Below are 20,699 nucleotides of genomic sequence, written 5' to 3' on the forward strand. Positions count from 1 at the left end.
TAATTTTTGTATTCGAAATTTGTATTGCCAATACTTGTATTCTGATACATCCCAATTTTTCCATGTAGCATGCCCCATGTGGCCACTACCAAGCCCTCCTCACCAGCTGACCTCCCCAGGAACTTTAATGGAGAGCCAGAGAGCTGTAGGAAGGCGTTCCACTCTGAGGAGGCTAAAGGGGCACTTGCAGCTTTTTTGCTAAGAGCAACTCACTTGTTGACCTGGTTCTGGGACCTCTTCCAGTTCACTTTTGACCCTCCACTTGAAGAGGAAGAGAATTTTTTGGGGGGGCTATGCAATTCAGGTACCACAGTGCCGCCCAGTGCTCCAGAGAGCACAAGTGAGTCTGAGCTGGGTCCCACAACGCCACCCAGTGCTCTGGAGAGCACACAGGGCTTCAGTGCCGGCTCTCCAACCAGCTCCAGTTTTGGCCCTCTGGACAGCTCCTGTGCGCAGTCCTCATCCTGTTCTGGTGCCGGCTTTCCAAGCTGCTCCTCCAGGTGGTGGTTCCCTGTGCAGCTCCTGTGCTGGCTCCTTGTCCTGTTTTGGTGTTGGCTTCCCAAGCTGCTCCTCCACTGCCCCTGGCTCTCCATCCTGTTCCATTACAATGGAATTGGCACTCTGGCATCGGTTAATTCCAGCTCCTGCTCCTCTATGGCTCCACCACACACACCTACAGATAGTTTATGGACCATGTATACCATCAGTTCGGCTTCTCTGGTTTGCATAATTGATGTTGCCTTATCTGGATTCTGAGCCATTTTTTCTGTGTGTTCCTGTGTTTTTGGCCCTTGCTTTTTTTGTTCTGTATTTCTGATTAAGAATTTTCCTCTAATGATACCTGCCTGTTTTCTGACCCCTGCCTGTGATGACTGAGATTTGGATTGCCTGTAATAAAGCCACTCAGTGCAAGTAGCTGGCGTTCGCAACCCATTCATTACAAAAAACAATGTTACTTAATGTTTTGCTGTTGATTAATGTTTTGCTGTTGATAATGGCAAAATAAATGGTAAAAAAGTTTTTCTTGGGTATTATTTTGCTAGACAATGCCTTGCACATACAATCATATACAGAAGTTTGTCTGTTCCAGTCAAATTACATGTTTTGTTGAGTTTCTAAGTGAAAATTGCACAATATCTACAGAGAACACACTTCTGCACATTTTAATGCACAATAATTGATTAGTTCTTGAATTGAATCCTTGTAAAGGGTGTTAACTTATTTTTTGATTAAATTACTTATTGTGTACACCAGTGGTGTTTAAACATTTGCATACAGCTGTACCTCTCCACCACTGACGTATTTAAAAAAACACATTGTAGCTGAAACGCCTACGTCAGAACTATCATAAAACAACGTCTTAGGGATCAGGCTGCATATTCATAACCATTTTGCGTAATAGCTTCTGGGAGGTAACCTTTAGGGGCATTAAACTACAAAAAAACAGGGGCATTTATTTTCTCATGGGTTGGGATTAACATGATTTACTCTTAAATCATCTTCGCTGTGTACCTGATTTTATACCAGTTATTTTATTTGATCATTTTCAACAAGCACAACTTCTTTTGTTCTGTGTTTCAAAGAATATCAAAACAACAGGCAGCATGCAGTTACAATGTTTCTGTAAAAGTCCTCACAGGCATAGGACACCAAGAGAACTTTGTCTTTGTGGGGACGTTCTGCTAGTCCACATTTAGTGTTAAAAAAAGAGAAAAGCTGCATTTTAAAACATAAAGTTAGGCGTGCCAAATGTGTGTGTTTGTTTGTGTGTGTGTGTATGTGGGTGGGTGGGTGTACTTTATGCTGCAAAACCTCCCTAAAAGCTAAAATACATTTTCTCAGAGGACAGCCCTCTGCGCATGATGGCCAACTGTCATACAGAGCTTTTGAAAAACGCCGCAGGAGAAATTAGGAGAAATGGGTGTGAACAGACAAGCCCACTAGTCTGAAACGTGTGATTGGCCAAAGATCTGAAAGACTGTATATTTCCACACTTTAAACGTGCAGTGTGCCAGCTACCAACATGACTGACAGTTGTGAGTCTACTTGGAAATCACAATGATAACAGAGCAACTACAAACGGTTCTGAAGGATTCTTTTGAGCACAAGCTGCAGGTGAAACAGAAATGCAAACAAAAAGTCAGCGAGCAGAAGAAGGCAAGGTAAGATATCAAAAAAAAAAAAAACTGACAACAGTAGACACATTACCTTGTGATTTGTATTTCTTTTAGTTCCAGTTATATATAAAGTTTATATGTAGACCTGGGGGACTCTTAACTTCTAAACATTTTGTGTTGAAACTGTAAAGTAACTGATGTTTCTAGCAAAAAGTTGTTTTAACAGAAGATGGATGTATGAAAGATAAATGGTAATGAGGACAAATTCTTATCTTTTTTGTTGAAATTTGAATCATTTATCTTAGCACTGGATATTTTAACTCAGTTATAATTCTGAAAGCATTTCTCCACAGGAATAGTATCACTTTTTATACACTCCTATTATACATTCATGTAATTGCAGAACTGCTGTTATACACAGAGGTGTTATAATACATAGGCCTGTCACAATCATTACATAATGACCTCATCGCAATTATTTGAGATGATTGTAATTATTTAGGACTACAATAATTTTCCACAGTCATTAGATTTCTGCAACAAGCAGACAGTGAAATGGATGAGTTGGCTTGAAGCAAACAAATATAAGAAAGCAGTAAATATTTTGACCAACTTTCCATTCCATCCTAACATGTTCAGAGTGTGTTGAGTAATGTTGGTGTATTTGTTATGCAGCTAATTCTAACATTTTTAGTGAATGAGTGTTTTTTGCTTATATTTGTAGCTTTGCTTGACTCTACACATGATCATAACTAAGTTTTATTTAAATCTGTGTGAGTATTTGTGTGTCGGATATCATTTTAACATTATAACCACTGTTAGCTACTAATCCATCATAGCTAGGATGCAAGATTGCTAGTAAGCCAATTTGACCCCTTTTGGCTACTACTTTAATAGATGCATATAATGAACAAGAAAAGACAATTAAATAGTTAATTGCAATTATTTACATAATAATTCATCATCAGCTACAATTTCCTGATTGTTACAGCCCTAATTTTATATATATATATATACTATATATATATATATATATATATATATATATATATATATATATATATAGTATGTTGAATATAACACTACAGAACTATTTGCAGAATGACAAAGTAGACAAAAAGCTGCTTAGTTACGCTGCACTTTCAGTATCAGACTCTGCAGACTGCTCAGCATTGGAGTGATAAGATGAAGTGACGCAACCATGACGTCTCAAACTCCACCAGCAAGCAGTGCTCTATCTATCACAGGGAAAATGACGCTAGTAGTAGGTTTTTGTCTTCTCACACCATGCTAACAGATTCACAAACAACATTCTCAAGAAGTCTAAAAACCTTCCACAAAAACAGAATAAATATTTTTAAATATGTAAAATGCGCAGATGATTGAAGCATTTTTGTTTTGTAATAAATTATATGAGATTTAATTATGAGATTAGTTTTAGTTTTACGTTTTTTTTTCAGGAATCATCTTTTGTGTTTGCTGTTGGGATGAATAGAAAAGAAAAAGACTGAAAGAGTTGGAGGGATTTCTTGAGTTTTGTATGTTGTACTGCACTGTGATGGTGGAGAATCACAGCCTGTGATTCAGCAAGCTTTATTCTGCATTTTCTTTATGAGAAGCTCTTATGGTGAAGGGGTTGAATGCTTGGTTAGCACTCAGCTCAGACTCATTCAGGTCATACGTATACAACATGCGCTATACAGTACACTCTTAAAAAAGAGGGTTCTTTAAGGGTTCTTTAATAAAGAAAATGGTTCTATATAGTACCATGAACACTCAGAGAACCCTTTTTGTGATTAAATGGTTCTTTGCATCATGAACAAGTTCTTCAGATTGATTGAGAATGTGCTGTTGATGGTTCTATGTAGCACCTTTTTGAAGGCACCAAAAAACGTTCTTATACTGTTATGATGTCAAGCTTGTAACAACGGAAGAACCCTTTTTGGTGCTATATAGAACCCTCTATAGCACATTCTCCATCAATCTGAACCAAGAACCTTTTCATGATGCAAAGAACCATTTAATCATGCAAAGAGTTATGTGAGTGTTCTTGGTACTATATAGAACCATTTTCTTCACTAAAGAAACATCAAAGAGCCATTTTGATAAGTAAGTACACTGGCCTTTCAAGTGCCCTTTTTGACTTCAAAAACACCAGCAACACTGCTGCACCTGATGCGCTCGCACCAGCACCACACCCACTAACATGCTACCCCCATGTCAGTGTCACTACAGCACTGAGAATGATCCGCTACTCAAGTGATATCTGCTTAGTGTTGACTCTTTGGTGTCTTTCCATTGATGAATAGGTTGAGTTGCTTCTGCAGCAACAGAAGGGCTTCATTCAGCTACTGTAAACGTACAAAGTGCACCTCCCATAATACACTTTACCAGATAAAAAGGCCAATGACTATAGTGTCTGGAAAGGTGTGCCTGTGCTGTAAAGAAAAAAAGCATTTAAAAAGGAGGTGTTGTATTTGTTTGTATTATTTTAATGTATTCATTGACCTAAAATATGTATTTAAGTTTATCTGAAAATATGTATTTTAAAATAATACTAAACAGTGTTTATTTGATAAAATTATGTTTTAAATATGTATAATTTTCTTTATTTTCATTTTATTTCATTTGCTTTATTATTAATTTATTTTTAAAATAAACAGGAAATGTGTTTATTTTGCAAATTTGTAGAATGCTCTCATTTATTTTTCTTTATTTATTCCAATTTATTTTATTTTGCTAAAATTCTATTCTATTTCTATGAATTAAATTCTACTTTATTTTACTTTGTAAAATTGATTAATTACTTAATTAATTTTCTTATATATTTATTATTTAGCAATTTAATTTAATTTACTGTTGGAGCAGTTTTGCTGTTGTGTACTGAAGGAAAGGACCTTCATCACACTTCAGGTGTGTGTGTTTTGATGCAGGGTGTGCACAGAGTGGAGGAAGGCTCGGTCCCGTGTGGCGGCTCGTAGCAGGAGGGAGAAGGAGAGCCAGCTGTTCAGAGAGATAGCAGCACTGCTACCCCTGGCCCCAAACGTGGAGGCTCAGCTGGATAAAGCCTCAGTCATCAGACTCACAATCGCATACCTGCGCCTCAGAGCGCTCCTCGACTCTCCTGCCTCCAGCACAGCGCCAGCCACAGCCCAGCATCTGTCTTCAAGACAAGGTGAATGTGTAGAAGATGCTGCTTGGGCAACCGCATCACAAAGGAAAGTTGAGTTTATAGTGTGTTAATAATGGTAGCTGTCATTTACAGGCGAGCCTGCAGGAGTGAATGAGAGGTGGTTTCATTATCAAACACTTGGAGGATTCCTGCTTATAGTGTCCCTGAATGGCAAGATCATCTTCACCACAAAGGATGCCACTTCTCACACAGGAATCAACCAGGTCAAATAACCTCGTACATAAAATATCAGAGAGCGATATCATTATAACTGTCAATATTTTCATTTAACACACTCTGAAATGAGAGACCAGACACTGAACAGATCAGGTCACATTAGATCTTGCAAAAATGCTGTTTTCAACATTGTTTTGAAGAATGTTTATTTCTGTATTTCAGATGGATCTGATTGGCCGGAGTTTGTTTGATTTCTTGCATCCCTGCGATCAAAAGGAGTTAAAAGAGATTCTTACAAAGCTGATAGGTAGCGAAGCTATTACAATTCTTTTTGTAATCACATTTCTGTTGATCTTTAAAATGAGCTTCAACAATATCTCAGTGTTCAGAGAGTGTTCAAACTTAAGGAATCCAGTATATACAGTCTAATCCACTTATGTATATTACATGTCTATCCCACACTAAATAGTAAAAATAAATTAATCAAAAAGTACCTGCACATTAGTGGAAATCTGAGGTAAGTATGTTAAGTTGGTATAGAACATCACTATGATTTCTATATGATGGCAGTCACTCATTGTATTTGATTATAAAAGACCAAATTGAGCCTTTATTATTCAGAGACAATTGAGAACATGGCATATGTGTTCAAAGATTATGATAGTTACATTATCAGTCTATGGCAAATTGTATCAAATCTTTAATCTGGACTGGGCCATAATATCTTGCACTATAATATCTGGAAATGAATGAGAGATTCCAGATTGAGCTGTCAATAGAATGTGCAGTTTGCCTGCAGAGTGCAATCATTTTCTTCTGTAATGCAAACTCTAGGCAGGAACGATTGTTATTGGTATTGCTCAGGATAGAGGACAAAAAAAAACATCGTACAGGGACAAAAGCATATTGCATAGCTAAAATCATTAGTATTAGCTAACTTGATGCCAAAATTCTGTCTGTACTTTTGTCCATTTTTAGATGCAAGACACCTTATGGACCTGTCTTGTAACTCACTCAATCATTCACATTCAGCAGGCTGACGATTCTCCACAAGGGGGCACTTTTAGCACCCCAGTTGCTTTTGGCATATCATACCAGTGATGCTTAACATCAACTACATTGTGCATCCTATCCATAAAGATTACATAAGCAGGTCTACTTCACCAACCATCTGTGTGATGTTTTAGGTATGCAGCTGGAGAATAAGCTTCTAATTGTTGTTAGCTACATTCTCCTCATTTCTCCAGTGCAAATGGTTGAAACCTTTAAATATCATGCAACATATTTACTTCAGGGAGCCCAGGACAGCAGAAGTGTGACATTTTCCTCCGCATCAAAGGTGCAACCAACCACAAGCTAACTCCCTGGAAGGTAACTCTTTTCACCTGCCTATTAGACATAGAAGACAAAACAACACAAAATACAAGAAGTTGTATCCTTCTACTTAGTTTCTCTTTACATCTGAGCTGTCTTTCTATCCACACACAGGTGATTCACTGCACTGGAGTAAAGAAGTCGTCCTATATGCCAGGTTGCAGCTGTTTGCTTCTGCTGTGCCGGTCATTGCCTGTGCAGGACATCATTGAGAGGGAGGCTTATCTGAATTTCAAAGCTTTCCTGAGCATCCATGGCCCGGAAATGAAATTCACCTACTGTCACTCTGGGTACAACGCATAGCTACTGTACTCAGGCTGCACTTCTTTGACCTTCTCCACTCACTTCTTGAAGTTCCACTTCTCTTATGGTGCTCTCTCTGGTTCAGGGTTCTGGAATTGACCGGTTTTAGTGACACTGAGCTGTGTGGTCAGTCTGTGTACCAGTACTATCACCCATATGACTGCCAGCATATCCTCCAGGCACACCTCTGCTGTGAGTGAAGTTTCACCTTTCGAAGCAACCATGTTTTTGTGCTTTTCTTATTGAAGAGGTAAAAAAGCAGACAATTTTCTTACTCCAAATGTAGGTCAATCATCAGACAAGTTTGATGTTTAAAGTTTGCTTCTTTTAGTTTTGCAATGGAGCTAAGAGGCTAAATGAATACCCGCCCCAGGATTTTGTTCCAACAAAATCTTGGAGGTGGGTTTTTACTTTGTGGAGCTGGATTAACCACCTCTGCTTTTCTCAAACTGCATTGTCGTTAAATAATCTCAGACTTGCTTACGTGGTTTCTGACAGTGTATGACATACTGTTATATTACAATAGCTAAAAGTACAGACAAAACTCAGACTTCAAGATGGCTGCTACTACAGTTTTTAGCTATGCAATGTACTTTTGTTCAATTTTATACACAACAAAAAGTCATATGGCTCCAGAAACCTCATGACTCAGTCTATTTGAGATTACTTAAAAAACTACATGGAGTTTGAGGCAAATGCGTATTCATTTAAATATGGAATTGTGCTAATAGGAGGTCATAAGCTTTTATTATTTGTTTGCCACATTAGCATAATAGCTCCAGTGCAAAACTAAACTTTAGATACCAAACATATCTTTGCTGATCGATTACATTTAGGTTAAGAAGGAAGTTGTTTACATTTTTGTCCAAACCATTGCTTTGAACAAAGTGATGCACGTTTTTAAATGCTGTTCAACTGTCTGTCTGGGACAGTGTTGGTGAAGGGCCAGGTATGCACTGGGAAATATCGGCTGCTGCAGAAACATGGCGGTTATGTCTGGGTAGAGACAGATGCTACAGTGGTGTACAACATTCGCACGGGGAAGCCAGAAAGCGTTGTGTGTATCAACTACGTCCTGAGGTTAGAATGCATTCTGACAAGGGTGCAGACTTCTAACTATACAGTGAGTCGCCAGTTTATTAGCTACCTTGTACCCACACTCATTTAATCAGGAACACCTACTGTACAAGTTAAGTTTATTTATATAGGGTTTTGTACAACAGGCGTTCCCACATGGAAATAAAAACATGTTCCAAATGTATTTACCAAATACATTTTTGCAACGTATGAAAATGGCCAAAAAATGTATTTGTTATGTTAAAGCGGTTAATGACTGTAGGTACAAGGTAGGTGTACCCAATAAACTATCAACTCACTGTATTTTAACCACTACAGAAAGGATGATTAGGATTCTGTCCTTTGGTAGGCTATTACAGGCTACAGCTCTAATACCATCCATTCTGTTTCACCTCAGTGGAGTGGAGATGGCAGACGTGGTGTTTTCTCTGGAACAGACACAGTGCCTGCCGAAACCACAGGACACCCTCCAGCCTAAAGTCTGTACATCAATCACAACATCTTCAACAACTGACAAGCACACAAGCTCTGTGCTTCCTCATTACAAGAGAGGTAAACACTCGGACATGATCAGATCCCATCAAGATTAAGAAGGATTAATCACTGATAAGTGCTGACATGATACATGTTTTCTCCAGATGGAGCAGCCAGTGGCCATTCAGAGATAACGCAAAAGTCACCAGCATGTAACTCTCTCACATGTGTGAGTATATATGTAATCATAGTATTATGAGAGTTTCAGGAAACATATAGAAAACTGACATTGGTAGCTACACCATCTAACTCATCAGATTTAATCCCTTAAACTAGAGGCTCCCAACCCTGGTTCTGGAGGACCCTCAGCCCTGCACATTTTGAAGTTTTCCTTCCAAAACACACCTACTTCAACCCAGGAAGAGCTTGTTCATTAGCAAATTAGTTTGATTAGGTGTGTTGGGAGCAGAGCAAACACTAAAATGTGCAGGGCAGGGGCTCCTCCAGGACCAGGGTTAGAAACAACTGCCTTAAACCAATGGTTCTCAAACTGGTCCTCACTGGGAGTATGAATCAAACAAATATACGGACCTTATGAGGGGCCTACAGAGCCATTTTGAGAACAACTGCTAACCAGTTGTCTCCGACCCTGGAAATCTACTCTCTGCATGGTTATTTAACCTTTTTAGTCTAGACCTAGGCTTAATCTCTGTCTGGGGAACCAAGTTTAAGGGGTTAAACCATCTATTAAATAATATACCTACACTGTAAAAACTGTGACAATTATGTGACACTGTGTTTCCAAAACATATGGTGCCTACCTTTCTGATGCCCACACCTACTGAAGGACTCGTGCATCACCAGTGCCAAGAGGCTGTGTGAAAACTGTTTCCTTTCTTTAGGAGATTTGTGAGCTGGATTTGGATAGCCTGGCTCCATATATCCCCATGGACGAAGAAGACTTCCAGTTAACTCCTACTTTAGATGGAGTAGTAAGCAATTCAGGCTTGAACAGATATCTCACTAGGCCATGCTTAACACTGGACCCAGAGAAGCACCTTCACTTGGAGACAACAAAAGGCATTGCACCTACCTTGCAACACTCTGACAGTTATTTTTCCCTAACAAATAGGTATGTCTTTGGTTAGCAACTGCTTGGATGGACATCCTCTTCTTTTCCTTCATTGCTTCATGCCATTTTCTCTTGCTTTAGGTTTAGCAAGGATCTTCCAGGATTCATATCATCAAGACAAAGACATAACATCCTGCACACAGTGAACAGAAAGCAACAAGTAATATGTGCCTATTTTTGTTTTGGGCTTCTTCTGAGAGAACAATGTGGATCATTGGCTAATCTTGTGTTTCGTGTCACTAGGTGGAGCATAACAGTCCAGTCCCCTCTTCTCAAAACAAGACACATCAGTGGAAGACAGGCATAACAAATGTCTCGCAACATCCCAGCAAAAGCCTTGGAAAATATTATGGTAAGAAGTGATCTCTATAACTCTATAAGACACACAGTACATGTTCTTTCTTTCAAACATTACATTGTGTTTTCTGTCATCAAATTAGATGAACCAACAGCCTGCAGTCGCTACCAGAACCCTCCAGGATCAGTGCCTTGGGCCCCAGTGTACTCCAAACTCCCCTGGTGTCCTCCAGCACCTTTCTTCAAACAAAGCACCCAAAACACAGCAGAAAAAATGGTCCCAGTACAAGTTGGCTTGCCCATATTGAGTGGATTGGAATGTGAGCTGAATGCCCCTCTAGGACCCACTTCTCAGTTGCTTCAGGGGACTGAACTGACCACCGTCTTGGACCAGGTTGCTCCAGGAGTGTCTTGGTACTAATGAGGGCAGCGACTGAAGTGTAAACATGCTTCCAAACAGAACTATAAGCTTCTTAAGTGTAAACATTCCTTTAGCATATCTTTTATACTATCTATTTCATGTATGTGTCTTAATTAACTAATCCCTTGATGTTCACAGAAAAGGTAAAGCAACATTTCAGATGTAAAGTGGACACATACAGTACTTACCCTCACTCAAATCAGGAAAGACAGGTTGTGGCTTCTGGTGCTATGACAATAGTGGCCATAACAACTACAGAAAGATCCACCTCAGAAATAGATAAAGTAGACATCTATGCTCTAGACTCATTTACAGCATGCATTCACTTCATTACATTTTTTTGGCAACAGGCAGCATGGAAGGAAAATTCAATATATCCAGTTCTTTATTTTTTTCAGGGCTGTACAACACTTAAAACACCAAGTTTTATTTATGGGCATGTCTAAAAGAAAAAAGTCCCCTCCTCTAACACTCCATTCAAGGACAGGACATACACAAGGCTCACTGAAAAAGCAACCCATATGGTCCATTTTTAAGCACAAGGTTCTAATTAAGAAAAAAAAGAAAGAATCAATAACAAAAAACCTTTTAAACATGAGATTCAAATATCAGACTGTGTCTTTATATACACCACTGTGTGCCTACTTGATTTTATTAAGTGAAGAGACTTCTTCAAAGTTTACGAGACCATTTTCTTCTGAAAGACAATCTGCTGCAGAAGAATATGTTGAGTTTCAGAACACCGATGCATCTATTTGGTAATGGTGTTCCTGTAAAAAGAAGAAAGTTACCTTTGTTATTTGAAAAAGAATGACAAAAATAAAAAACTTATATAAGCTATTCAATGTCTTTTTTTGCCCCATTGTCACAGTAAATCATTAGTGAATCTCCAACTTGCCGAATGTGCTCAAAAGCCTATATATATACACACACACACACACACACACATATATACACACACACCAACATGTAAAACTGAGATTACTTACGCATTCATGCTCTTTCCACTACCGCTGAGCACAATGTAGGGAGTTTTCTGGGACTTCTGTTTCTCCTGCAACAGAGCCACTGTGCCTAGAGGAGTGTCACTGCTACTCATCTTCTTCAACAGCTGTAGGGTGAGACAAGCTTCAGTCAGCCTACACAACTAAACAGCCAAGTAACTGAGGCTGTACATGGTACGTCTGCATGATATGGAGAAAATACACAATTTGCGAAAAACGTGTTACAACGTGTCTGATTGTTCATGCAGCAAGTATGACAATATGCCCTGTTTGTACAAACCTCAGTTGTACAATATTGGGCCTACCCTTTTTCAGACTACCAATGAGTCCTTTAAAGCAGATACAAAAGGTGTCTATTTCGGCCATATCTGAATGCTGTTGCTGCGTGTAGATGTGATCTAACATCACTGAAGATTCTGCCATTTTAAATCAAGTTTGTGTCCCAAACTACCATTTTCAATAAGAAAACACATTGACAGGAATGTAAGACACAGTCATGCTTTATCGCTACTCTGATTAAATCAATCAAACCATTTTATACAGTGCTAGAAAACCGTAGTTCACAGAAAGCTTTGGTTCTACACACAGGGATGTGCATGTGGCAGATTCAAACAGACGACTTTCTTTTTTTTTTCGTTTTTCTTTTTTTTTGGAGAGGGGGTGGCCTGTCTGGTTTGTGTGGTAGAAAAGCCGTTAAAAAAAATAATGTTACTGATATGTGCTATAATGAGAAGTGCACCAAAAGTGCTGCTAAGACAAAGCATGTTGCATGTCTGCTATGAAACAGATCTAATGAGGTCAAGGCGTAGTAATGTAATGTATCTTGGCCTGACTTAACAACCCTTAGTTATGTGTTCCCCCCCCCCAGAAATAGATGAAAGTAACTAAAACCTAATATTACAAAAAAAGTCCCATTCCAAACTGCTTAGTATGTAACACAGAAAGAACATACCGCCTCTTCCTCCAGCTTTTTCATTCTTTTCTCAGTCTTCATCTTGCCAGAGCCTTTACCATGGAAACGGTGGGAGAGCTGCCTGAAAGCCTAAATGAAGCAAAAAAACAATAAGAAAAATAAATATATAAACCACCATATAACATGTGATGTTTCTGGTAAATGAGAAACAACACAAAGTTGAACCTCTTTAGGTGTGAGCTTGCGTCCAGACTCGTCTACATATTCAATCTTGACGTCTGGCTTGTATCCATCTTTCTCTTTGAAGTCCTGAGTGAAACCCCTGTACTCCTCCCTCCTGCTGTATTTGTCATCAATGGCCCTGAAGGGAAAACAGAATTAATGAGACAGACAACACAATAAGAAAACAAAAACTACATCACAACACAGCAATATAAATTTTTGATCTCATTTATAACTTGCATAAAACTGAATTTCACTCTGAAATATTCAGGAGTTATCCACACCAACTCACATCTTATCCTCAATGCAGTAGTTAACATTTGGCAGAGCTCCTTTTGGAGCACGAACTCGAGCCACCTTCTGCACCTGAGTATCCAGTAATCCTGTGACAGAGAGAGAGGGAGAATCAATCTACTTTTTAAATCAAATCAAATTAAACATTACTAACATATTGATTAGGCACAGTAATCAAGCTGTTCGCTTGCCTTTGTTCTTGCAGAGCAGTAAGGCAGCTGCGAGGCCAGAATTAACAATGGGCTCTTCATCCAGAATGGTGGTTGAAGCTGTGGCGAACTAAAAAAAACAAAAAACAAACAAACAAAAAAAAAACACCAGACACAGTAATTAAAGAGAGCACATAATCCTGAAGTAATTCAGCACAATTTACGCAAGATTCGTTCGAAATTTGAGCCTCCCCGTGGCCAGTAAACGCTAAAGACTCACATCGGGCTGCTTCTGCTCCTCATCCAGGTTAACTGTGCTCCATCTCACGTTATCATCGTTCTCTGAATTGGAGCCTCCAGCTCCCTCACGGTCCTCCTCCTGTTCAAAGTCCTGAACAAACACCACAAAACAAAAGCCAGTCATGAAAGCCAGCAAAGAGTTAATAAAAATAATTCACAAAGATCATTAATTCAATTGCTAAATGTGGAAATCTCTGACTTGTAGGATAGTAATAGTGATAATGATTGTTTGGGAAATGCATCATGAAATGTCAAATTTAAACAATTCTAATTGATTATATTTGCCTATTTTTGTTTGACTTAGAATTAAAAAATAAAACACATTGAATATTCAAATGTAACTAGAGGAATTATTTCCATGGCAGTATTTAAATTTGGCCAAAAATAATTTACTGAATAATATTATAACTGAATCTGTAACATTCCAAAACTGACAGAGTTGAAATCTCCAAAACTGACAGAGTTGAAATCACCAATACATCAATGCAAAGCATCACTTACACCCCAACTGATTACAGCTCACATGAACTGGCTTTGAATGTGTCACCATGCGACCAAGTCACAGTCTCCCAGTGCTCTGTGAAGCTGTAGGGGAATATTTACCATGATGTCCTCCTGGTCCTCTCGGTTGCCTGAAAGGCCATAGGTGGGAATATCTCCCAGTGTGCGGCAGAACTCTGAGGTGGCATTGAAGACAATGTTGTTCTTCTTCTCGGGGTCATCTTCATCATCTCTGGTCTTCACCAATTCTTGCAGATGCTCCGCCACCTGAATTCATGAATAAGATGAGAGGAAATGTGTCATGCACAAGAATGCCACCTTCATTTTTTTAATGGCTCTGCATGTATTCAAAGACACAGGTAAAAATTAATAAAGGTGAAGTAGAGATGTCAGCTGAGCAGCAGATCTTGCATTGCCTTTTCTCCTGAATCCTTCAGCATCTGTTTCTGTTTAAGCTTCCTCTGTTTTTCCAGCTGTTTCTGCAGCTCCAGCTCTGCCTCATCCTCCTCTATGGCTGTAGACTCCGGAGCCACAAGGTCATCTGAAAGAGATAGAATATACAGAACATATATCCACATACTGCATTTAACCAAGAAATCATTTTTACGAATAATAATTTATTATGAAATAAAAATTTCTGCATAATTAAATCATTAAGATTTAAACAAAATAATTCAGTGTTTCAATGTGTAATGCGGCAGTCTGGAGAAACTTTGAGTTAGAACTGTTCACAATAGTAGTAATTGGAATCAAACATACAAAGTATTTAATGCCTTTAAAAACTACCTCGCCTAAAGCTATAATGTAAAATTGTTATGAAAATGTTGCCTGGTGACTGTGATATATTGACTTATGATAGCTTTAAGATAGGATTTTGGCCTAAAAAGTACTTTTTCAAAATGCATCTACATACATATACAAAATATTACCCAACAGAAAACCTTTTTTGGATTAACACACACAATGCATACATATAGGCATACATACATAATATGCTTGATTGTCAAGACCCCTGGTTCCTAACACTACCACTGCAAAGAAATCTAAGCAGGTAAGTTTCTCTGCAATGCACCATTTCACATCAAAACTGTGCAGACATTTGGAAAAGTTGGTAATATTTCCCTTTAAAAATCCTAAAATTGAAGCTTAAAGGCTAATCTATTATGTAATTCTCACCGTCATCACTGATATCCATGTCAGCCATCCGAATGTCATCAGATTGCTGCAGCACATCGGCCACTTTGCTGCTGCTGCTGCTGTCCTCCTTTGCAAGATCTTCCTCTTCTCCGTCTTCATCTATCTGCCTCCTCCCTCGCCCTCGTGTCCTAAAAGAAATAGTGAGGGTGTCGTTATGTACAAATCAAGTGGACCAGAAAGACCCAAAAGACAACAAAAAAGTGGCACAAAATGAAATGCACTGCACACAGACAATGGGAAGGATGCGTAACCTGGAGCCAAAGTCTGTGCTGCGAGAGTCATCAATGAGAACGTCATCAGCGCTGAGAACTTTCTCCTTCTTCCGGATTTTCTTCACTCGACGTTTGGTCTTCTTGAAGCTCACCTAACATTGAAAACACAATCACAATCAAACCCTATTAAAAATGCAAACTTTGGTAAATTCTTTTGACCAATAAATGAACGTCATTAGTAAGCAATTTGTCATTAACCGGACACCCTTATTTACCGACGCGACCCATCAAAATACCAACTATAAACAGATATTTCTGGTTCTGAAATCTGATTGGTTGAGTCACGCTCAAAGCTATTGTAAAATACTTGATAGGAATGCACACATCAACAGAAATCCGAACTGATGAACAGAGATATTAATTAAATGTTCCTTGTATGGACCGTGGAACTGTACTGATAAGTGGGGCAAGATTTTATGAGGGAAATGGCCTGAAACTGTATTAAATTATTATAGAACCCAGTTTTGTTTAAACTGAGTAGCTGATAACTATGTGTTTGTGATTTTGTAACCAACAACATAAAAGTTTACAAACTAGCACTTTATTAGGAACACCTGTACACCTGCTTATTGAAACAATTTATTCAGGCAATCGTGTGGCAGCAAGAGAGAACATTCTCTAGAGTTTTCAAAACGGTGCAATAAAGAAAAACATCTAGTGAGCAGGAATTCTACAGACAGAAACAGCTGTAACAACAGAAGACCACGTTGGGTTCAACTTCTGTCAGCCAAGTACAGAAAGCTGAGACTGAAGCTTGGAACAGGCTCACTAAAACCAGACAGCTGAAGACTAGAAAAATGTATCCTGGTCTTACGAATTTCTGCTGAGGGCTTAGGTCACATTTTGGCACAGACAACATGAATCCATGGACACAACCTTCCGTTTGTCAACAGTCCAGGCTGGTGGAGGTGGTGCAATGGTGTGGGGAATGTTTTCGGCACACTTTGGGCCCTTTAATACCAATCAATCATCGCTTGAATGCCACAGCCTATTAGAGCATTATTGCTGATCATGTGCATCCCTGCATGGCCACAATTAACTTCTCTTCTAATGGCTACTTCCAGCATGACAATGCACTGGTTTCATGAACATGACAACGAGTTCAAAGTTCTTCAGTGGCCTTCCCAGTCACCAGATCTGAATCCAATAGAACACCTCTGTGATGTGGCAAAATGGGAGATTCGCAGCATGAAAGTGCATCTGAAAAATCGCAGGATGCAATCAGGTCAATATGGAACAGAATCTCTAAAGAACGTGTCCAACATCTTGCAGAACTCATGCCGTGAACAATTGAGGCTGTTTAGAGAGCAAAGGCAGGTCCTACCCAGTCTCAGCACAACTGAAAGTTCTACACTCTGAAGTTAAAATGAAAAAAAAATAAAAATTCAACATAAGTGCTACAACTCTGGCTAGCTTTGGCTCTGGTATTTCTCAGTAGCTCTTAAAAGCCACTGTCATTCACCATGCCCTTTATAGTAGGCCTGTCTAGTAGAACCAATTGCCTAACCAACTGTCAAATAACACATGATGACTTACCAGCTCCTGTGGGGTATAGTACTCTGTGGCCAGGGTGAGAGCAGGCATCTCCAGAGTTTGTGCCTGGTTGTGCAGGCTCTCTCTAATGGCCTGTAACTCACGCTCTCTCTCCCCAGTTACAAAGCCTCCAGCACTCAGGCGGAAACTTTTCTTCTTCTCTCCCTCTATTTCCTCATCATATTTTGACAGGACGGACTTTGGTTTGAACTAAGAGGGTGAAGAATGTGCGAGAGGGAGGAATAGTATAAGCAACAGAGCATTTTAAAGACCACAAATAATACAACATCAAGTTCCACACAGCACTAAAATATACAGATTTAAGAGCAGAGTCAGTGAGTGAGCTGACCATGACCATGTCTTCTACACTCTCCTCCTCATCATAGGGTTTGTAATCAGGCTTCTTTTTCTTAAGCTCCACATTCTTCTCTGCTTTCTCTCGGTCCACCAGACCCACGTTCACCAGCACGTCCTCCTCCTCTTCCAGAACACCTGAAACAAGACCACATAGTGAATATGTGTATACATGTGCAGGTGAAGAGGATGCATTTCTGAAATAATTATCCAACACTAACCTTTGTCTTGTAGAGTCAGAATAACTGTTTCCCCCTCTTTAAAGGATTCAATCTTGTGTTGCACAGCAAGACCTTTAAGGTCATTTGAACCGTAAGCCTCCTGGGGAGAGAAAAAAAAAGCAACAAAAAACAACTCTGTAATAAGTATTTGTACAATCCCATTACTACTTAACTTATTAATGGCGTTGCAAAAAAAAAAAAAAAGCAAGAAATTCTGGTAGATCGCCAAACCTTCTTGCTCTGTGCAAACTCCTGCTCGACCAGATTGCTCACACCAAATTCCTCATCCATCTCTTCCAGGAGCTTGGCCTATGAGAATAAATAAAAGGCTGTAACACAATCTTATATTAAGAATGTTCTGTGTGAAGTACATATAAATTTCATGTCCTTTGCCAGAAATCCTTTTACCCTCTTCTCTGCCATCTCCTTCTCTTTGGCTAGTTTGCGACTCCTTTCCACCCAGGAAGCAGTATCGTCCAACCATGGTTCTTCCTCTCCAAGGGTCTTCACTTTGCTGACAAGAGAGACATGAAGATTGAGGACCAGTCAAATAATCAAATGCTACATGAGACTGAATGCTCCCCATCTGAATACAGTTTTACAACTGAAGATGGATGAGACAGTTCATTCCTAAAGCTGCAGTCACACAAAAACTGTAATTTGCAACAACACACAAACTATTTTGGTACACTTAGTAAGATAGCTAATTAACCAACCAAAGACTACAAACACAAAAGTGAATAATAATGGCAGGCAGTTATATTCTCACAAGAGCACAGTGCTATAACTGGCATGGTCGCTGGCAGTGGCATGACTTGCGTACAGCACTTGGCCAAGCAGCTATCTTAGTAGCAAGCTGCCAAACTCGCCTACTATGAACTAGGTACCATTGAATACACTTTACTGTCTGTGTATCCCTCTTGCCACTTTTTATTTGTCTATTTATAGCTGGATGGGAGGAACTAACTATACTTATACACTGCCGAAATCAGTGCTTTCTCCATTTTGTATCTTAAGTGCTGGTATACAAACTCCTGTTGTGAACTTGACACAAAGTTTTGCTCGCAAAATTGACTCATTCTGAAAGTCGATACAAATCACAGCAAACTCCAAAGAAACCATTTGTAGTTTCGCTCATGGGATTTCACTGACAAAAACTAGTCACACTAGGTTTAAAGTCAAGACCTATTATGGTGAACATGCAGACAAAACGTAAGATGTTCATACCCAAGTTTTTGATTAAGCAGGCGTTTCTCTTTGAGAGCAGCCAGCTTCTCTCTTATGTCGGCCTGCTGTTTGATCTGTGCAGGGTTGATTGTCTCAGCCAACAGGGGTTCCTCCTTTGTGCCAAGCTCTGAGATCAGAAAATGTTAGTGAGTAAGAAGCATTGCCAAAAACATGTTTATTTTATAAAGCTAGTCTTGCTAGACACTTATACCTCACCTTTTTTGTTCTCATTCAGCTCCAGAGGCTTCAGACCCAGTTTGGCCCTCAACTTACTGAGAGAAGGAAAACAGGAAATAGTCAAGTGTAAAATTTACCAAGAAGCAAAAAAGTTTGTGTTTATACAAATATTAAAGCAACATACTTGGTTTCTTCGATGCTGAGCGAAGCATCACCACTCGCAGATTTTGGAGCAATCTCTGTAAATGAACCATCATAAAAAACGTATGATAAGTTTAACTGAAGCGTACGCCATTTCATTTAAAAACAAAACTTTAAGATACCAAAGGGTTTCAAAATCAGCAGTAACATGATGTACAAAAGGTAGGAGTGTAACTAACTTTACATTTTTAAACTCAATACAATTTTTTATTCAGAGCCATGAATACAAAATATATCTACAAAAAAAGTTCCACCCACATGTCTAGTTCTGATCTGCGACTGTTGTTTCCATGGAACGCTGATGAGGATTATTTCTGATCAATATGCTTTAATAACAATATATGGATATACACAGCAGCCAGTGCTGCAGTGGACAGGTGGCCTATTTTGCGCTCATTGGCCACAGTCTAGCCTCTACTGTCTGACACTTAATGTTTGTATACTTCATGGTTAACTGTACAGTATAGTTTGCTCTCTGTATTGTATATATAGGGGGCTGCTGCTCTGTTATAAATGTAGCAGTGTTTTGGACTAACTAACGCTATATTGTTTCTCATTTAATACATCAGTGATAAGAGAAAATTACAACAATGTTGACGTAGGCCTTTGACTTGGAAAGGTGGCAAATGACACTCAAACCCCTAAACAACACATTTTAAAATTTTCAGCGACATCTGCAGACTCACCTTCACTCTCCTCATAACCAGGATCAACTTTCTCCTTCTTTACCCGCGGCTCTCCGCCGCTCTTCTCTCCTTTACTGCGACTCTCCTTCTCTCCTCGGCCGCTCCTCTCCCGGGAGCGGGATCTTTTCCTCTTCTCCTTTTCCTTATCCCTCCCATCCCTCTCCTTATCCCTGTCTCTCTCCTTGTGTCGGTGTTTTTTGTGCTCCCGGTGCCGCTCCTCTGGGTCTCTCTCCTTGTCCTTCTCTTTGTGTTTCTTAGATGAGCCCATTTCAGTGACGGGTTTGTTTCTGGATATTGGTGAAGTCAGTTAGCTTAGCTAACAGACGTTAACTCCAACGTTAGTCCTGACAACAAACACGAAAGCAGCCGGGTAAAGTCCAAACTATTCACAGAGCAAGAACAGGACTTTAAGCAGACAGATTGAAGACACTCTTCCAACTAACGCTAACATCGACCGCACAAACAGCCTCGTTAGTTAGTTGGCTAGCTAAGCTAGCTACCATCTAAGCAAACGCCTTCTCACCAAGAACCGACACGATGCGACTATACATACCAGCTACAGAGAACCTCTGCTCCACTGCTGCTGTGTGAAATGTACCTGTTACAGCTTTAAAAACGCCTTTAATCCATTCTGAGAGGCCGCTGGATGAACTAGCGACTGCAGCACAAACACCGTTCAGCAGTCGTACACAGAGCGTTTCGAAGAACCTCGTATCTCCTTCCAGGTCAAATATGCTAATTACCGCTCACTGCCGCCCAGCGGTGAGGAGGCCCGATAATGACATTGTGGGCCAGTTTTCCACATAAGGCTTAAATGGGAATTTCTTCAAATATTCTGAATAATTAATTTGTAAAGATGTAACCAAAGTCATTAAGGTGCCATTTAATGTGCAATGTGCCGTTT

The 20,699-nt window shown here is 39.5% G+C and overlaps 2 protein-coding genes across 6 annotated transcripts; one reads left to right on the forward strand and one right to left on the reverse strand.

Annotated features, from left to right (window-relative positions):
- Nucleotides 1-1,883: 1,883 nt before the first annotated feature.
- On the forward strand, nt 1,884-11,384 carry hif1al2 (hypoxia inducible factor 1 subunit alpha, like 2). Of its 2 annotated transcripts, XM_036587748.1 has the most exons (14): nt 1,884-2,162; nt 5,051-5,292; nt 5,383-5,513; nt 5,689-5,773; nt 6,761-6,837; nt 6,955-7,130; nt 7,229-7,335; nt 8,076-8,223; nt 8,618-8,772; nt 8,859-8,923; nt 9,597-9,826; nt 9,908-9,986; nt 10,070-10,178; nt 10,267-11,384. In XM_036587748.1, the coding sequence occupies exons 1-14, from the start codon at nt 2,059-2,061 to the stop codon at nt 10,542-10,544; spliced, it is 1,986 nt and encodes a 661-aa protein (XP_036443641.1). In that variant the 5' UTR covers nt 1,884-2,058; the 3' UTR covers nt 10,545-11,384. The 2 variants fall into 2 exon arrangements, with proteins under 2 accessions (XP_036443641.1, XP_036443642.1); XM_036587749.1 differs by lacking the exons at nt 9,597-9,826; nt 9,908-9,986 and having other exon boundaries at nt 1,885-2,162.
- On the reverse strand, nt 10,912-20,516 carry sart1 (spliceosome associated factor 1, recruiter of U4/U6.U5 tri-snRNP). Of its 4 annotated transcripts, none has more exons than XM_036587745.1 (21): nt 20,394-20,516; nt 19,796-20,139; nt 19,093-19,153; nt 18,948-19,003; nt 18,732-18,858; nt 17,913-18,018; nt 17,736-17,813; nt 17,505-17,604; nt 17,279-17,421; nt 16,933-17,139; nt 15,376-15,488; nt 15,104-15,252; nt 14,344-14,468; nt 14,030-14,194; nt 13,407-13,517; nt 13,169-13,256; nt 12,976-13,066; nt 12,687-12,822; nt 12,501-12,590; nt 11,534-11,655; nt 10,912-11,314 (listed from the first exon to the last, which is right to left on the reverse strand). In XM_036587745.1, the coding sequence occupies exons 2-21, from the start codon at nt 20,061-20,063 to the stop codon at nt 11,296-11,298; spliced, it is 2,355 nt and encodes a 784-aa protein (XP_036443638.1). In that variant the 5' UTR covers nt 20,064-20,139; nt 20,394-20,516; the 3' UTR covers nt 10,912-11,295. The 4 variants fall into 4 exon arrangements, with proteins under 4 accessions (XP_036443638.1, XP_036443639.1, XP_036443637.1 ...); XM_036587746.1 differs by having other exon boundaries at nt 19,093-19,147; nt 20,349-20,516; XM_036587744.1 differs by having other exon boundaries at nt 20,349-20,516.
- Between the last annotated feature and the right edge of the window lie 183 nt (nt 20,517-20,699).

The sequence above is a fragment of the Colossoma macropomum genome, unplaced genomic scaffold (assembly GCF_904425465.1).
Source record: "Colossoma macropomum unplaced genomic scaffold, Colossoma_macropomum, whole genome shotgun sequence".
NCBI classification, from domain to species: domain Eukaryota; kingdom Metazoa; phylum Chordata; class Actinopteri; order Characiformes; family Serrasalmidae; genus Colossoma; species Colossoma macropomum.